At 42.3% G+C, this 19,778-nt stretch overlaps 1 protein-coding gene across 1 annotated transcript; it reads right to left on the bottom strand.

Moving 5' to 3' along the window:
* Nucleotides 1-230: 230 nt before the first annotated feature.
* On the bottom strand, nucleotides 231-14,633 carry LOC120051699 (NACHT, LRR and PYD domains-containing protein 1 homolog). Its single transcript, XM_038998585.1, has 6 exons — nucleotides 14,396-14,633; nucleotides 1,725-1,984; nucleotides 1,349-1,483; nucleotides 1,089-1,221; nucleotides 976-1,005; nucleotides 231-596 (listed from the first exon to the last, which is right to left on the bottom strand). The coding sequence occupies exons 1-6, from the start codon at nucleotides 14,484-14,486 to the stop codon at nucleotides 262-264; spliced, it is 984 nt and encodes a 327-aa protein (XP_038854513.1). The 5' UTR covers nucleotides 14,487-14,633; the 3' UTR covers nucleotides 231-261.
* Nucleotides 14,634-19,778: the final 5,145 nt, after the last annotated feature.

Below are 19,778 nucleotides of genomic sequence, written 5' to 3'. Positions count from 1 at the left end.
ATAATAAATTATTATAATACATCAAACATCTGGTGCAGCCCCTATCATGACCCCAATTTGACCCCATCAGTACCCCAACACTGTTTCTATCCATTATACCATTAGGTTGGTACCCCAACACTGTTCCTAGCCATTCTACCATTAGGATGGTACCCCAACACTGCTACTATCCATTCTACCATTAGGTTGGTACCCCAACACTGTTACTATCGATTTTACCATTAGGTTAGTACCCCAACACTGTTACTATCCATTCTACCATTAGGTTGGTACCCCAACACTGTTGATCTGAAGCTCTGTGCAAAGATAGGGGTCCAGCTCCACTAGAAGGATGACCATCCTGGAACTTGACTCATTTCCTTTTCCCGTCACCATGTCGATGATGACACCTGCCTTCTCTGCCCTCTTAGCTATCACCTTCACTGACTCCATTTCCTCCTGGTTGATGACTGTGTGTTGCAGGAGTCTGTCCAGCAGACCATCCAGGACAGGTCCTGATACTCGTTTCACAAACTCTGTCCGTACAGAACGCAGCTGCTTCTCTGCAAAACCAGTCAGACTGCTCTCAGCCGGACCTCCTGCCCCCAACACAGCACCTGAGAGAGTCAGGTTACAAAATAACTACATTTGTACATTTACATTTCAGACATTTAGAAGCAGAATCCTAAAATAAAAGTATTGAGAAAACATTATTTTTTACAATAACGACCTGAACATATCACATATTCACATTTAGGGACGGTTTCACAGACATAGAAAAACAGTCTGGGTCATTCAGAACCAGGCTAATCTACATCAAGTCCTGGAGGAGATGTCATTGGGGCATTCAGAACCAGGCTAATCTACATCAAGTCCTGGAGGAGATGTCATTGTTCTTGAAGACAGTCTTTTATAATCAGGACTAGTCCAGGTCCTACAGTAAACCATGTTGACTGGCCCTCAAGTCATTGGTTTGTGTCTCTCATGTTTACTTACTAGTTGAATGGGTTTCAGTGATGTATTCATCTGAAAGAAACAGAAATAGGTTATATCACTCTAAATAGCATCTGTCTGAAAATAACACAGTTATGATTGACATCTGCTCCTACCTATTGGTACCATCTCACTCCATACTGTCCTCTCATCATCCCCGATTAACTCCATCTCAATGTCAACCCCTGTGTTTCTCATGATCATCTTACAACAGCTTGGTGTGGTGTCTGCAGGTAACAGCTGAATCTTCTGTAGGAGGCCATATGGTGCAACGATTGAGACAACAGACAGAGAGAGAAATAGTGAAATAGAATGATATTACAGTTATTCATATACAATATGACAGATTCATGTCCTCAGCCTGATAAAACTGCACCTCTGGATTGATGGACTTGGAGAGGGGATTCTTGAGTGCAAACCAACTGTTCAGCTTTAAGGACCCGTTTGGACTTGACAGGACCAATTCTGAATATCCTTTGGACACCTGATTTTTCTCCCGTTCCTGAACAGCCTACAAAATGAGCAATGTAGTAGTCAGTCAGAACAATGTAGTCTCATAATTCACACAACTTGCAGCTCACTGAGAAACCAATGTTGGTCATAGTTTCTATTGTATTAATGAATGTTACAACAGAAATAGATTTCTCACAGAGCTGCATGTTGTCTTTGTAATCTAGAGATTTTCAACAAACTATCAGCTTTCCTTTAGTAAGTTTCAACATACTGTTGTCACTTCAATGATAGTGCCTCACCTCTTTCTGACTGGAGTTTCTGAGGAGCAGGTACAGCCTTGAAATTACTGTTGACCTTTTTACTGCCAAATAGAGGACCACGTCACAGTGGACATCTATGTTCCAAGAAAAGATATAGCTCAGTATAACAGAGATAGCTGAGAACTTGGGATGGAGAATCTTAGCATGGAATCTGGTGACCTCATGCACTTCCTCTAAAGACACTCCATGTTCCTCTACATGAAGAATCTTCATCTCATTCCTCAGGGAAGGGTTGGTCCCTGAACAACACAATACAAAGGAGACAGAAAGACAAATATTGTACTATTCATCCAACTAAAAGGCAAAGAATATGCAGTACCAGATCACAGTAAACTCAAACTCCCAGAATAGTTAATTCATTAACCTGTTTTGGCTGCAGGGGCAGTATTGAGTAACCAGATAAAAGGTGCCCATTTCAAACGGCCTCGTACTCAATTCTTGCTCGTACAATATGCATATTATTATTATTATTGGATAGAAAACACTCTCTAGTTTCTAAAACCGTTTGAATTATATCTGTGAGTAAAACAGAACTCATTTTGCAGCAAACTTCCTGACAGGAAGTGGAAAGTCTGAAATTGAGGCTCTGTTCTAGGGGCTGCCTATTAAAGTCCTTGTTATTTATTAGTTTAGATGCACTTCATACGTCTTCCACTAGATGTCGACAAGGAGTGAGAGAAGAAATGGAGTGTGTAACTTGATCTGGACTCGAATTACAGCTCTTGGAATGACGTGTCCCCCATTACCTGTTTTCAGGAAGGCGCGAAGAGGGACCTGGATTTGCCTTTTGAAAAGCTGTCGTTATAGGCGACTACTATCTCCGGCTTTGATTTTATTTGATACATGTGACCATATCATCGTAAAGTATGTTTTTTCAATATAGTTTAATCAGATTATTGAAATTTTTTCGGGAGTTTTGCCGTGTTCCGTTCTCTTCCGTTTGTTGACATGGAGAGATTCGTGCCACTTGGCTAGTGTGCTTGCTAAACCGAGAGGGAAAGAGGCCGTTCTAAATCCAAACAACGATTGTTCTTGACAAAGGACACCTTGTACAACATTCTGATGGAAGATCAGCAAAAGTAGGAAACATTTTATGATGCTATTTCATATATCTGTCGTACATGTGAACTAGTCGTGGGCGCCCAGCTTTTGGGTACTCTAGCTATACCGAAGCTGTATGTCGAAATGAAGTTAATTTTAGAATTCTAACACAGCGATTGCATTAAGAACTAGTGGATCTATCATTTCCTATACAACAGGTATTTTTTAGTTATGTTTATGAATAGCTATTTGGTCAGAATATGTGTGTCAGAAAAATAGGCACGGAAAAAATCCGGGCGTTGTGGGAAAAAGTAGCTAAGTTAGCACAATGTATAACCATTGATTTCAGCTCTAAATATGCACATTTTCGAACAAAACATAAGTGTATGTATAACCTGATGTTATAGGACTGTCATCTGATGAAGAATATCAAGGTTAGTCAAAAATTATATATCTTTTGCTTGTTTGTTACGATCGCTAACTTTTACTGCTGGGAAATGGCTTGTGTTTTTGGCTATTGTGGTAAGCTAATATAACGCTATATTGTGTTTTCGCTGTAAACCACTTGATAAATCGGAAATATTGTCTGGAATCACAAGATGCCTGTCTTTCATTTGCTGTACACTATGTATTTTTCAGAAATGTTTTATGATGAGTATTTAGGTATTTGGCGTTGGTGTCTGTAATTATTCTGTCTGCTTTCGGTGCAATTTCTGATTGTAGCTGCAATGTAAACTATGATTTATACCTGAAATATGCACATTTTTCGAACAAAACATAGATTTATTGAATAACATGTTATAAGACTGTCATCTGATGAAGTTGTTTGTTGGTTAGTTTGGTTGGTTCTTGGTTAGTTAGGTTGGCTTTGTGCATGCTACCTGTGCTGTGAAAAATGTCTGTCCTTTTTTGTATTTGGTGGTGAGCTAACATAAATATACGTGCTGTTTTCGCTGTAAAACATTTAAAAAATCGGACATGTTGGCTGGATTCACAAGATGTGTACCTTTCATTTGCTGTATTGGACTTGTTAATGTGTGAAAGTTAAATATTTCTAAAAAATATATTTTGAATTTCGCGCCCTGCACTTGAAGTGGCTGTTGTCATATTGTGGGCGGCCTCGGGCTTGCAGCCAGAAGAAGTTAACCTTTTCTCAATAGGGGGTGCTGTTTTCACTTTGTAAAAATTTCGTTCCCAAATTAACCTGTTTGGGCTGCAGGGGCAGTATTGAGTAGCCAGATAAAAGGTGCCCATTTCAAACGGCCTCGTACTCAATTCTTGCTCGTACAATATGCATATTATTATTACTATTGGATAGAAAACACTCTATAGTTTCTAAAACCGTTTGAATTATATCTGTGAGTCAAACAGAACTCATTTGGCACAAACTTCCTGACCAGGAAGTGGAAAGTCTGAAATCGATGCTCTGTTCTACTTCCTGCCTATAAATGGGCATGATACGTATGAGTATACATGCATGTCATACACCTTCCCCTGGATGTCAAGAGGCGGTGAGAGAAGAAATGGGGTGTTTATCTTGGTCTGAAGTGGAATACAAGCTCTTTGTATGACGTGTCCCCCATTTCCTGTACTCTGGAGAGCGCGAGGTGGTTCCTGGATTTGCATTCTGTTTAGCTGCCGTTATAGGCGACTACTATCTCCGGCTTTGATTTTATTTGATACATGTGACCATATCATCGTAAAGTATATTTTTTCAATATAGTTTAATCAGATAATTGAAATTTTTTAGGGAGTTTTGCCGTGTTCCGTTCTCTGACTTTGTTGACAATGGAGCGATTTGTGCCACTTGGCTAGTGCGCTTGCTAAATCGAGAGGGAAAGTGGCCGTTCTAAATCCAAACAACGACTGTTCTGGACAAAGGACCCCTTGTCCAACATTCTGATGAAAGATCAGCAAAAGTAAGAAACATTTTATGATGCTATTTCATATATCTGTCGTGCATGTGAACTAGTCGTCGGCGCCCAACGTTTGGGTACTCTAGCTATACCGAAGCTGGATGTCGTAATGAAGTTATTTTTTAGAATTCTAACACTGCGATTTCATTAAGAACTAATGGATCTATCATTTCCTATACAACATGTATTTTTTAGTTATGTTTATGAATAGCTATTTGGTCAGAATATGTGTGTCATAAAAAGTGTCAGAAAAATATCCGAACGTTGTGGGAAATAGTAGCTACGTTAGCAGAATGTATAACCACTGATTTCAGCTCTAAATATGCACATTTTCGAACAAAACATAAGTGTATGTATAACCTGATGTTATAGGACTGTCATCTGATGAAGAATATCAAGGTTAGTCAAAAATTATATATCTTTTGCTTGTTTGTTACGATCGCTAACCTTTTGCTACTGGGAAATGGCATGTGTTTCTGGCTTTTGTGGTAAGCTAATATAACGCTATATTGTGTTTTCGCTGTAAAACACTTAATAAATCGGAAATATTGTCTGGAATCACAAGATGCCTGTCTTTCATTTGCTGTACACTATGTATTTTTCAGAAATGTTTTATGATGAGTAATTAGGTATTTGACGTTGGTGTCTGTAATTATTCTGTCTGCTTTCGGTGCAATTTCTGATTGTAGCTGCAATGTAAACTATGATTTATACCTGAAATATGCACATTTTTCGAACAAAACATAGATTTATTGAATAACATGTTATAAGACTGTCATCTGATGAAGTTGTTTGTTGGTTAGTTTGGTTGGTTCTTGGTTAGTTAGGTTGGCTTTGTGGATGCTACCTGTGCTGTGAAAAATGTCTGTCCTTTTTTGTATTTGGTGGTGAGCTAACATAAATATACGTGCTGTTTTCGCTGTAAAACATTTAAAAAATCGGACATGTTGGCTGGATTCACAAGATGTGTACCTTTCATTTGCTGTATTGGACTTGTTAATGTGTGAAAGTAAAATATTTAAAAAATATATATTTTGAATTTCGCGCCCTGCACTTGAAGTGGCTGTTGTCATAAGTGTACCGACACCGGGCTGCAGCCATAAGAAGTTAAACTGCCTCGTACTCAATTCTTGCTCGTACAATATGCATATTATTATTACTATTGGATAGAAAACACTCTCTAGTTTCTAAAACCGTTTGAATTATATCTGTGAGTAAAACAGAACTCAAGTTGGAGCAAACTTTCTGTGAGGAAGTGAGAAATCTGAAATAAGGCAGGCTGTTCTAGGGTCAGTTTATTAATTTGCATGTCTTCTATTGGTCGAGATGCACTGCATACGCCTTCCCCTAGATGTCAGCAAATAGTGAGAATTGGAATGGAGTTGCTAGGCAGATCTGAGGCCATATAAAGGGTCTTGGAACGTGGGGTGCAGTCTTTTCAACATTCGCCATGACGCAAGACAGACCTCAGGATGGCGTTCTGGAAAGCTCCCGTTATAGGCCTTAGATATATCCGGCTCTGATTTTATTCGATATAGGTGTTAAAGACATCATAATGTTGTTATTTTAAACCGAGTTATATCAGTTTATATCAGTATATTGCAATTTTCGGATATTTCTTTGTGCTGCGTTATAGTGAGTTGGGCACGTCTTCGCCACATGGCTAATGTTTACTGCTAATTCCAAAGTTGAAGGCGACAATCTATAACCGAGCAACGATTCCTCTGGACAAAGGACAACTTGCCCAAGATTCTGATGGGAGCTCATCAAAAAGTAAGAAGTATTTATGATGTTAATTCGTTGTTCTGTTGAAAAATGTGAAACTACTATTCCGCCATTAATTTCGGTGCGGTCTCGCTTTAACGCACGCTGTATGTCGTAGTAACGTTAATTTTAAAAATCTAACACAGCGGTTGCATTAAGAACTAATGTATCTTTCATTTGCTGTCCAACCTGTATTTTTTAGTCAAGTTTATGATTAGTTACTGATTAGATTAGGTGCCTCTCCCAAGATTTCTCCTGACATTTTGTTGGCAGCTTGGCTACTATTGTCACGCCCTGGCCTTAGTATTCTTTGTTTCCTTTATTATTTTAGTTAGGTCAGGGTGTGACATGGGGAAGGTATGTGTTTTTGTATTGTCTAGGGTGGTTGTATGGTTTAGGGGGTTAAGTAGAGTAGATGGGTTTGTGTTTAGTGTAGGTGTCTAGCTGTGTCTATGGTTGCCTGAATGGTTCTCAATCAGAGACAGATGTCATTAATTGTCTCTGATTGGGAGCCATATTTAAGACAGCCATAGGCACTAGGTTAATGTGGGTAATTGTCTATGTTGTACGTTTGTAGCTTGTGTGTGCACTTACGTCTATAGCTTCACGATCGTTTGTTGTTTTGTTTCAGTTTGTTAAAGTGTTCGTTGCGTGTTTTTTCTTTTCTCTAAAATAAAAGAGAATGTATTTTGCACACGCTGCGCAGTGGTCCACTCTCTCTCAGCAAGACGATCGTGACAGAATTACCCACCAGAATCGGACCAAGCGGCGTGTAAAGCAGCAACAGGAGCAATACACAAAGGATTCATGGACATGGGAGGAGCTACTGGATGGAAAGGGTCCTTGGGCACAACCGGGAGAATATCGCCTCCCTCGTGAAGAGCTGGAGGCAGCTAAAGCCGAGAGGAGGCGATATGAGGAGGCAGCACGGAAGCAAGGCTGGAAGCCCGCGAGTACAACCCAAAAATTTATTGGGGGGGCTAAAAGGGAGTGTGGTGAAGTCTGGTAGGAGACCTGCGCATACTCCCTGTACTTACCGTGGAGAGCGAGAGTACGGGCAGACACCGTGTTACGCAGTAGAACGCATGGTGTCTCCTGTACGTGTTCATAGCCCGGTGAAGGTTATTCCACCTCCCCGCACTGGCAGGGCTAGATTGAGGATTGAGCCGGATGTCATGAAGCCGGCCCAACGCATCTGGCCACCAGTGCGTCTCCTCGGGCCGGCTTACATGGCACCAGCCTTACGCATGGTGTACCCGGTTCGCCTACATAGCCCGGTGCGGGTTATTCCACCTCCCCGCACTGGTCGGGCGATGGGGAGCATACAACCAGGTAAGGTTGGGCAGGCTCAGTGCTCAAGGGAGCCAGTACGCCTGCACGGTCCGGTATTTCCGGCGCCACCTCCCCGCCCCAGCCTAGTACCACCAGTGCCTACACCACGCACCAGGGTTCCAGTGTGTCTCCAGAGCCCTGTTCCTCCTCCACGCACTCGCCCTATGGTGCGTGTCTCCAGCCCGGTACCACCAGTTCCGGCACCACGCACCAAGCCTCCTGTGCGTCTCCAGAGTCCTGTGCGTCCTGTTGCTGCTCCCCGCACTAGCCCTGAGATGAGTGTCCCCAGCCCGGTACCACCAGTTCCGGCACCACGCACTAGGCCTAATGTGCGTCTCCAGGGTCCTGTATGCCCTGTTCCTTCTCCCCGCACTAGCCTTCAGGTGCGTGTCCCCAGCCCGGTACCACCAGTTCCGGCACCACGCACCAGGCCTACAGTGCGCCTCAGCCGGCCAGAGTCTGCCGTCTGCCCAGCGACGCCTGAGCTGCCCGTCTGGCAAGCACCGTCTGAGCTGCCCGTCTGGCAAGCACCGTCTGAGCTGCCCGTCTGCCAAGCACCGTCTGAGCTGCCCGTCTGCCAAGCACCGTCTGAGCTGCCCGTCTGCCAAGCACCGTCTGAGCTGCCCGTCTGCCAAGCACCGTCTGAACTGCCCGTCTGCCAAGCACCGTCTGAGCTGCCCGTCTGCCAAGCACCGTCTGAGCTGCCCGTCTGCCAAGCACCGTCTGAGCTGCCCGTCTGCCAAGCACCGTCTGAGCTGCCCGTCTGCCAAGCACCGTCTGAGCTGCCCGTCTGCCAAGCACCGTCTGAGCTGCCCGTCTGCCAAGCACCGTCTGAGCTGCCCGTCTGCCAAGCACCGTCAGAGCTGCCCGTCTGCCAAGCACCGTCAGAGCTGCCCGTCTGCCAAGCACCGTCAGAGCTGCCCGTCTGTCCCGAGCCGCTAGAGCCGTCCGCCAGACAGGATCAGCCAGAGCCGTCCGCCAGACAGGATCAGCCAGAGCCGTCCGCCAGACAGGATCAGCCAGAGCCGTCCGCCAGACAGGATCAGCCAGAGCCGTCCGCCAGACAGGATCAGCCCGAGCCGTCCGCCAGACAGGATCAGCCCGAGCCGTCCGCCAGACAGGATCAGCCCGAGCCGTCCGCCAGACAGGATCAGCCCGAGCCGTCCGCCAGACAGGATCAGCCCGAGCCGTCCGCCAGACAGGATCAGCCCGAGCCGTCCGCCAGACAGGATCAGCCAGATCCGTCCGCCAGCCATGAGCAGCCAGATCCGTCCGCCAGCCATGAGCAGCCAGATCCGTCAGCCAGCCATGAGCAGCCAGATCCGTCAGCCAGCCATGAGCAGCCAGATCCGTCAGCCAGCCATGAGCAGCCAGATCCGTCAGCCAGCCATGAGCAGCCAGATCCGTCAGCCAGCCATGAGCTGCAGTCCCTCAGTCCGGAGCTGCCGTCCCTCAGTCCGGAGCTGCCGTCCCTCAGTCCGGAGCTGCCGTCCCTCAGTCCGGAGCTGGCTTCCAGTCAGGAGCTGCCCTCTAGTCAGGAGCTGCCCTCTAGTCAGGAGCTGCCCTCTAGTCAGGAGCTGCCCTCTAGTCAGGAGCTGCCCTCTAGTCAGGAGCTGCCCTCTAGTCAGGAGCTGCCCTCTAGTCAGGAGCTGCCCTCCAGTCAGGAGCTGCCCTCCAGTCAGGAGCTGCCCTCCAGTCAGGAGCTGCCCTCCAGTCAGGAGCTGCCCTCCAGTCAGGAGCTACCCCTCAGTCCGGAGCTACCCCTCAGTCCGGAGCTACCCCTCAGTCCGGAGCTACCCCTCAGTCCGGAGCTACCCCTCAGTCCGGAGCTACCCCTCAGTCCGGAGCTACCCCTCAGTCCGGAGCTACCCATCCGTCCGGTGGCGCCCTCTGGGATGGTCTTCAGTCCGGGACTTGCTACAAGGGTCGCCGCTCCAGAGGCGCCACCAAAGCGGGTATTGACAATGGTGGAGTGGGGGCCTCGTCCCGCGCCCGAGCCGCCGCCATGATGGGGGCCACCCCGGACCCTCCCCTTCTGTTTCAGGTTCTGCGGCCGGAGTCCGCACCTTTGGGGGGGGGGGGGGGGGGGGGGTACTGTCACACCCTGGCCTTAGTATTCTTTGTTTCCTTTATTATTTTAGTTAGGTCAGGGTGTGACATGGGGAAGGTATGTGTTTTTGTATTGTCTAGGGTGGTTGTATGGTTTAGGGGGTTAACTTCTTTGGGATACCCCCCCCCTTCTCTCAATTTCCGCCTGAAGACATACCCAAATCTAACTGTCTGTAGCTCAGCCCCAGAGGCAAGGATAGGCATATTCTTGGTATCATTTGAAAGGAAACACTCTGAAATTTGTGGAAATGTGAATTGAATGTAGGAGAATATAACACAATAGATCTGGTAGAAGAAAATACAAGGAAATAAACATACGTTTTTTGTTTTTATTGTTGTTGCATCATCTTTCAACTGAACAAGAACAGGCAAACATTCAGATATGATGCTGGGGATAATTCTGATGCAGAACATAAGATGGCAACAGTATTAGAAAAAAGTTTCAAAACGATATCTTCAGGAACGAGTGAGCTACATGACATTGAGCATGTAGTCACCCAGGTGTCCCACACAAGTTGCCCAAATGTACCCAAATGGCCAAATTGGTACAGTGATACATTTTGAACTAAATGACTATATACAAAATACTAAAATGCTATTCTAACACACCCCAACAAAAAATAATAATAATAATATAAAAATTTGAAAATTTGAAAAAAAATTAAATAACAAGGGTAACTATTTACACACATTCAAAGTATAATATACAATATTGTGAAGACCCTCAGTCCTCTACATAATATTGTTCTGCTGATGCCATGCCCAATAGCAGTCTCTTTCTGCTGTAAAGCAGAGGGTTACTGAACAGGTGGTGCAGGTGATAGGGCATTTCCTGTGACAAAGCACACATCGACGCCTCCCCACGGTGCCCTTTTTTCCCTGAGGCACATTCATGCCTGCAGAGATGAATCTGGGCAGGTGAACAGCAGAGGTAGAGGGGCCAGAAGGTGCTGCAGTAGACTTGCTGTAGCAAGCAAGCTCCTGGATGAGCAGCTCTCGGAAGGCTAGCTGTGAGATGTGGGGCTGTCCACGGCTCTTAGCCATTTCCTTCTGGAGGATGAAGGAATTCACCACAGCAATGTCAATGAAGTGATAGAAAAATGTCTTGTAAAGGCAGTTGATAGAGGGGAGCAGTTTTCCAGTAGTCTTTCAGGGTTTTCAACTTCACAATACCCATGTAAATGACCATTGACAGGAAACAAAAAAGATCTGACATGGAAATGGGCTTCCATCCCTCTTTCTTGCCTGCCTGCTTCTTAGCACCATACTTGTTAGTGTTCAACACCAGGGAATCAACAACAGATGAGGTGAAAAACAGCTGGAAAAGCTGCATGGGGCTATACTTAGATGTCATATCCAGCTTTGGGCCTAATGGCCTCTTTGGTCTGAATAATGGAGGTGGAGGCGCCACATCCTCCTCCAGCACAGAGTGCCAACGACCCTCCTCCTCTCTGATTGCAGGTGTATCTCTTCCCCATCGCCGCTTCTTTGTCACACCTGGCAGGGCGGGGGTAGATGTGGAGCCGGAGACAGCAGGGGTCCGGCTAAATGAACAAGCTCCCCTGGGGGATGGGCAACTTGGCAGTGGGGGCTCCCAATCAGAATCGGAGGGACTGTGAAATAAAGACACAGACACACAGATTATATATTGAGTAGTGAAACAAAATCATTTTGGGGATCTGTGGTTCTATTCCATGTTTAGATCAAATAAATGTAAAATATCTCATATATACAGACACACAGATTATATATTGAGTAGTGAAACAAAATCATTTTGGGGATCTGTGGTTCTATTCCATGTTTAGATCAAATAAATGTAAAATATCTCATATATACAGACACACAGATTATATATTGAGTAGTGAAACAAAATCATTTTGGGGATCTGTGGTTCTATTCCATGTTTAGGTCAAATAAATGTAAAATATCTCATATATACAGACACACAGATTATATATTGAGTAGTGAAACAAAATCATTTTGGGGATCTGTGGTTCTATTCCATGTTTAGATCAAATAAATGTAAAATATCTCATATATACAGACACACAGATTATATATTGAGTAGTGAAACAAAATCATTTTGGTATTATTTTCAAACAACAGCATGAGAGTTACTTACCAATCGAGAATTGCGTCTTTTCCATACAAAAACATGTCCTCAAATTGGGAGTCCAAACTTGACACACAATCTGATACATCTTCTTGTAAATCTGTGTCACTTTCTCTAGCAATCTCATCAATAATTGCATGTAGATCTGTATAGCTGGACTTTGCCTTTGATTTTCCAGATTTACTCGCCATAATTATTTCAATAATATAGAGGAAAATGATCTTGACTCAATACTGCTAACGCGCAAACAACGTGGCTCCTTCGGGTAGAAATTTCAATGGCGAATGTTAGCGCAAACAACGTGGCTCCTTCGGGTAGAAATTTCAATGGCGAATGTCTGCGTAACGCGTGACTTTCGTTCAAGACCGGGTCTTCCCAGATATAACCATTAGATATCGTTGTTTACCTCGGCTCATTGGCTCTCTACCAAACTAGATTTCAAGACGATCAGTGGTCATTGGGCCAAAATACAGTCAATCAAAGAAGCACTGGTCATGTCATAGGCGCTCAATGAGGTCATTGTTTGGTGTGTTCAAATCAGTTCATTTCGGTCAATATGTCCCGTAGAAATAACCATCATGTATGGTTGTGTTACTAACAAACAGAGGATTACAATGAAACCCACCTTGACTAGATACAGGTACATCTAGTGTGAGTAATTACATCAACTGTTTCGTCGAAAGTTGAAGGAGTCGAAACTCATGACACAAGCCGTTTACAAAATGTGTCGTGTTATGCTATAAAAAAAAAAAATATCGAACAAAATGACCATTCATTGTGAAGATTGGACCTTTTGTATTGCCAAAAGAAGAAGATTTTTACAGGTAATTGATAATTTTATTGCTATTTCTGACTTTTGTGACGCTACTGTTTGGTTGGAAAATGCTAGTTATACTTGTGTGTCTGGCGCGCTGTCGTCAGATTATCGTAAGGTATGCTTTCGCCGAAAAGCATTATTGAAATCTGACACCACTGTTGGATTAAGAAGTAGATAAGCTTTTAAATGATGTTAGATACATGTATTTACAAGAACGTTTAATACTACGAATGGTGTATTTAGAATCTTTGCGCTATGCTATTTCACCGGATGTTAGCCAGATGGGACGCTAACGTCCCAGCTAGCCTAGAGAAGTTAAGTAGAGTAGATGGGTTTGTGTTTAGTGTAGGTGTCTAGCTGTGTCTATGGTTGCCTGAATGGTTCTCAATCAGAGACAGATGTCATTAATTGTCTCTGATTGGGAGCCATATTTAAGAAAGCCATAGGCACTAGGTTAATGTGGGTAATTGTCTATGTTGTACGTTTGTAGCTTGTGTGTGCACTTACGTCTATAGCTTCACGATCGTTTGTTGTTTTGCTTCAGTTTGTTAAAGTGTTCGTTGCGTGTTTTTTCTTTTCTCTAAAATAAAAGAGAATGTATTTTGCACACGCTGCGCCTTGGTCCTCTCTCTCTCAGCAAGACGATCGTGACAACTATTCTCATTGTATAACCACGATTTGTGCCGCTAAATATGCACATTTTCGAACAAACTCTATATGTATTGTGTAATATGATGTTATAGGACTGTCATCTGAAGAAGTTTGAGAAGGTTAGTGAAAAAATGTATATCTTTTGCTGGTTTATTCGTTATCGCTATTGTTGGCTTGAATCAATGCTGTTGTGTGGTTGGCTATTGTAGTAAGCTAATATAATGCTATATTGTGTTTTCGCTGTAAAACACTTAAAAAATCTGAAATATTGGCTGGAATCACAAGATCTTTGTCTTTCATTTGCTGTACGCTGTGTATTTTTCATAAATGTTTTATGATGAGTATTTAGGTAATTCACGTTGGTCTCTGTAGTTATTCTAGTTGCTTTAGTGAGAGTTGTGATGGTGGCTGCAATGTAAAACTATGATTTATACCTGAAATATGCACATTTTTCTAACAAAACATATGCTATACAATAAATATGTTATCAAACTGTCATCTGAAGTTGTTTCTTGGTTAGTGACTATTTATATCTTTATTTGGTCGAAATTGTGATAGCTACCTATGCAGGAAAAAAATGGTGGAGTAAAAAAAGTGGTGTCTTTTGCTATCGTGGTTAGCTAATAGAAATACATATTGTGTCTTCCCTGTAAAACATTTTAAAAATCAGAAATGATGGCTGGATTCACAAGATGTGTATCTTTCATCTGGTGTCTTGGACTTGTGATTTAATGATATTTAGATGCTAGTATTTACTTGTGACACTATGCTAGGCTATGCTAGTCAGCTTTTTTACTGATGGGGGTGCTCCCGGATCCGGGATTGTGATGAAGTAGAAGTTAATTCAGGAAGTGAAACTCAGTTACATGGAAATGTCTTTCTGAATACTATTTCTATATGGTTTTACCTAAACAGACAAAGTGTGGCAGATGAGCTTCCTCCAGTTCACCTAACTCCATAGTGATGTCCAGGAATGGACCACCTTGTGTGTACTGCATGTCTTTCAGAAGTTGACTGTAGGGTTCCCAGTTCCTGAAGTGATACTTCAGAATGACATCTCTCTCACACAGCCAGCGGAGCCCAGACACTGTGCACTCATAACTCCCTTTGGGTGTCCTGTGCCTGAGGGCAACAACAAGATATGGTAGAGAGGGTCAATGGTCAAATGGAGAGGTTGGATTAGAAGACTATTCCCAAAGGTAATGGGGAAATACACTAGCAAGTGGAATGAAATGTTAAAAGTAGTTATTTTACCTTAACATTGTCACTCCCTGGACAGTGGAAGTCAAGGGTTCAATCTGAAGCCAGTGTGTGGAGTCCTGAACAAGGACAAGCATGTCAGTAATACATATGGGGCCTGTTTCCTGGACACAGATTGAGTCTAGTGCTGGACTAAAAAGCATGCACAATGGAAGTTTCAATAGAAAGTTCTTTAAAGTCCAGGACTAGACTTAATCTGTGTCTGGGAAACTGGCCCATTAACCAAAGTAACTAATCTAATGTATTTATTCAATGTTACATGGAATGCTTGGGATTTATCAATTAAACTGTCTAATGACAAAATATGACAACAGCTAAAATCCTGCATGTCTACAAGCAGAACACAGGACTGTCTATATCCCAGGATGAATGGTTGGTCAGTACACACCTGGCTTTGAGACTGTGTTCATATTACTAAAGCAGAACACAGGACTGTCTATATCCCAGTATGAATGGTTGGTCAGTACACACCTGGCTTTGAGACTGAGCCTGACTCCTGCAGGTATGTAAAAGTAAGAATTGACATTATGACTTACCTCAACATGGTCACAAGTCTTACAGCTCTGAGGAATCCCTGAAGTCAAAAGTAGTTGGTTAAAATTGACAATGTAATAATGAATTCATAATTATTAAATAGACTTGTAATAAAAATGAATATAAGTGAGCAACAGTCTCAGAATGTACACTCATTAGCATACCATAATCTGACATTAGTGTTATAATAATTCATGTTTGTGGAAGCAGGAAATAACATTGTTCTGGTCCATGTTTTGTAGATGTTAGGGGCCTGATTTCTGTTAGATCCTAGGATGAGAGCTTAAAGGTAGAGTCAGCTAAATGAAGATGTACGAGCAGCACCACAGATATTGTGATGAGCAAGATGCCTTACTTCTCTCTCTCACAGTCACACACATTCTGCTAGATCCTAGGATGTTCTCTTCACTCTCTAACAGTGTGTCAGCCACGGGACCAAAACAGAGAAGTTTAGCATCGTGTTAAAACGCTCTTAGTTGTTGCAGAAATTGGCCCACAATGCCGTTTACTTTGTGCATCTATGTCATATCGCTGACTCTACCTTTAACCTCTACGGACCATCCATCCCGGATCCGGGATCATTCTCATCAGAAACGCTGACTAGAATAGAATAGCCTAGCCTAGCGCCACAGGGATATAATATAATATAATTTCATGAAATCACAAGTCCAATACAGCAAATGAAAGATAAACATCTTGTGAATCCAGCCAACATGTCCGATTTTTAAAATGTTTTACAGCGAAAACACAACATATATTTATGTTAGCTCACCACAATATCCAAAACCCCCCACCATTTTTTCACAGAAAAGATAGCTTTCACAAAACCCACAAATAGAGATAAAATTAATCACTAACCTTTGAACAACTTCATCAGATGGCAGTCATATGACATCATGTTATACAATACATTTATGTTTTGTTCGATTATGTGCATATTTATAGCCAGAAATCGTGGTTTTACATTGGCGCCATGTTCAGAAATGGCTCCAAAATAGCGAAAGTAGTTACAGATAGCAACGTGAAATACAGAAATACTCATCATAAACTTTGATGAAAGATACAAGTTTAACATATAATTAAAGATACACTGATTCTTAATGCAACCGCTGTGTTAGATTTAAAAAATAACTTTAGTAAAAAGCATAGCATGCAAGACAGCGCTCTGAGACAGCGCTCAGCCATTCTCCGCCATGTTGGAGTCAACAGAAATACGAAATTGCATCATAAATATTCCCTTACCTTTGATGATTTTTCATCAGAATGCAGTGCCAGTGTAAAGGCAGATTTCCTCCTCTTCGTCTGAAGAGACGAAGACGCAGCGTAGTTAGTGTTCATCATGTTTAATAACGACAAAACCGTCAACACTACAAAATACAAAATAAAAAATGTGGCAAAACCGAAACGGTCCTATCTGGTGCATAGAACACAAAGACAGAAGACAACCACCCACAAAAACCCAACACAAAACAGGCTGCCTAAATATGGTTCCCAATCAGAGACAATGACTAACACTTGCCTCTGATTGAGAACCATATCAGGCCAAACATAGAAACAGGAAAACTAGACACACAACATGGAATGCCCACTCAGCTCACGTCCTGACCAACACTAAAACAAAGAAAACACAAAAGAACTATGGTCAGAACGTGAAAGCCAGGAATCCTAGTTCCACAATAAATTGTTGTTTTGTTTTATAATGTCCATTACTTCTGTCGAATTAGCAACTTTGGCTAGCATGTGTAGTTCACGTGTCCAAACAATTGCGCAATTGAATGAAAACGTTGAACGAAAACTTCTAAAAGTGATATTACAAGTCGAATAAACTGGTCAAACTCAGTTGAGAATCAATCTTCAGGATGTTTTTCTCATATATAGTCATGACGTTGCCTGCTTGGGTATTGCAAACCCCATCCCCCTCTCCCTGCCTCTCCCTTTCCTCCTTCAACCCATGCTGTGATCACAGAGAGACGTCGTAAATTCCTGAGAATCTCCTCATGGCTAAACAGTATTAGAGAGAGGGTAAACTTTCAGGACAAAGAGGTTTCTTCCACCTCACAGAACTTGAGGTACGAACAGATTTCATGTTCCGGAAAAAAGTATTAAAGATCGGTGAAGATCCCAGCTATTAACATGCCCGTTTGTCACCACGTGGGAAACTCATGTGAGACTGTGGGGCTACATTACCATACCGCTGTTTATATAATAACCTCAGATATGAGGTTTACATCTGTTTGTTGTATAAAATTAATGAGTGAGTATGATACTGTTTGTATAATTGTGTAATATGATTTTGGACTGTTTAATGAAGAAAAATACAAATCACTTTTGTATTTGAACTAAATCCAAGGACCGCCCCTGAGCCCAGTACGGGTCAGACATCCAAGGACAGCCCCTTCCTGCTATCCGAATAAAAGCCAACTCTGAGAAATTATCATTAGACCATGTTTTTCCCCATATGGGGAGAACGAAGGTTAACTTCTTATGGCTGCAAGCTCGACGTCGGTACACTTATGACAACAGCCAGCTCAAGTGCAGGGCGCAAAATTCAAAATATATATTTTTTAAATATTTAACTTTCACACATTAACAAGTCCAATACAGCATATGAAAGGTACACCTTGTGAATCCAGCCAACATGTCCGATTTTTAAAATGTTTTACAGCGAAAACAGCACGTATATTTATGTTAGCTCACCACCAAATACAAAAAAGGACAGACATTTTTCACAGCACAGGTAGCATGCACAAAGCCAACCTAACTAACCAAGAACCAACCAAACTAACCACCAAACAACTTCATCAGATGACAGTCTTATAACATGTTATTCAATAAATCTATGTTTTGTTCGAAAAATGTGCATATTTCAGGTATAAATCATAGTTTACATTGCAGCTACAATCAGAAATTGCACCGAAAGCAGACAGAATAATTACAGACACCAACGCCAAATAACTAAATACTCATCATAAAACATTTCTGAAAAATACATAGTGTACAGCAATTGAAAGACAGGCATCTTGTGATTCCAGACAATATTTCCGATTTATCAAGTGGTTTACAGCGAAAACACAATATAGCGTTATATTAGCTTACCACAATAGCCAAAAACACAAGCAATTTCCCAGTAGCAAAAGTAAGCGATCGTAACAAACAAGCAAAAGATATATAATTTTTGACTAACCTTGATTTTCTTCCTCAGATGACAGTCCTATAACATCAGGTTATACATACACTTATGTTTTGTTCGAAAATGTGCATATTTAGAGCTGAAATCAATGGTTACACATTGTGCTAACTTAGCTACTTTTTCCCACTACGTCCGGATTTTTCCTGACACTTTTTCTGACACACATATTCTGACCAAATAGCTATTCATAAACATAACTAAAAAATACATGTTGTATAGGAAATGATCGATCCATTAGTTCTTAATGAAATCGCAGTGTTAGAATTCTAAAAATAACTTCATTACGATATGCAGCTTCGGTATAGCTAGAGTACCCAAACGTTGGGCGCCCACGACTAGTTCACATGTACGACAGATATATGAAATAGCATCATAAAATGTTTCTTACTTTTGCTGATCTTTCATCAGAATGTTGGACACGGTGTCCTTTGTCCAGAACAATCGTTGTTTGGATTTAGAACGGCAACTTTCGCTCTTGATTTAGCACGCGCACTAGCCAAGTGGCACGGATCTCTCCATCGTCAGCAAAGTCAGAGAACGGAACACGGCAAAACTCCCGAATTTTTTTTAATAATCTGATTAAACTATATTGAAAAAACATACTTTACGATGATATGGTCACATGTATCAAATAAAATCAAAGCCGGAGATAGTAGTCATCCATAACGGCAGCTAAACAGAAGGCAATCCCACTGTCCACCTCGCGCTCCCCAGAGTACCGGAAATGAGGGACACGTCATACAAAGAGCTTGTATTCCAATTCAGACCAAGATAAACACTACATTTCTTCTCTCACAGCTTCTTGACATCCAGGGGAAGGTCTATGAAGTGCACGTAGACTCTTACGTTTCATGCCCATGTATAGGCCGGAAGAAGAACAGAGCCTCGATTTCAGACTTTCCACTTCCTGGTCAGGAAGTTAGTGCCAAATGAGTTCTGTTTGACTCACAGATATAATTCAAACGGTTTTAGAAACTAGAGAGTGTTTTCTATCCAATAGTAATAATAATATGCATATTGTACGAGCAAGAATTGAGTACGAGGCCATTTGAAATGGGCACCTTTAATCAGAGCTACTCAATACTGCCCCTGCAGCCATAAAAAGTTAAGTACCATTGCTGAATCTTTAACCATACCACGTGGTTATACTCTTAGACGAATAAGAACAAGTCGTTGATATTGACTACTAGTCTGCAGCTAGGAATTCGGTATCATTGAACGTGAAGAAAGACAACCGCCGAAACATCCATTCTATAACGAATGTCACTCTGAACTATCCACAAGAACTAAGACAGAGACAGAAGGA

Source organism: Salvelinus namaycush, chromosome 8 (genome assembly GCF_016432855.1).
Source record: "Salvelinus namaycush isolate Seneca chromosome 8, SaNama_1.0, whole genome shotgun sequence".
NCBI classification, from domain to species: domain Eukaryota; kingdom Metazoa; phylum Chordata; class Actinopteri; order Salmoniformes; family Salmonidae; genus Salvelinus; species Salvelinus namaycush.
The sequence above is the reverse complement of the archived record's forward strand: the minus strand, read 5'-3'. Positions and strand labels throughout refer to the sequence as shown.

Excerpts from the sequence above, each read along its gene's own strand:
- LOC120051699 (XM_038998585.1), bottom strand. The coding sequence starts at position 14,486 with ATGCAGTACACACAAGGTGGTCCATTCCTGGACATCACTATGGAGTTA. Across the intron at positions 1,484-1,724 it reads GAAACTCCAGTCAGAAAGAG|GCTGTTCAGGAACGGGAGAA; the intron begins GTGAGGCACTAT and ends CTCATTTTGTAG. Across the intron at positions 1,222-1,348 it reads CCAAGTCCATCAATCCAGAG|AAGATTCAGCTGTTACCTGC; the intron begins GTGCAGTTTTAT and ends GGCCTCCTACAG.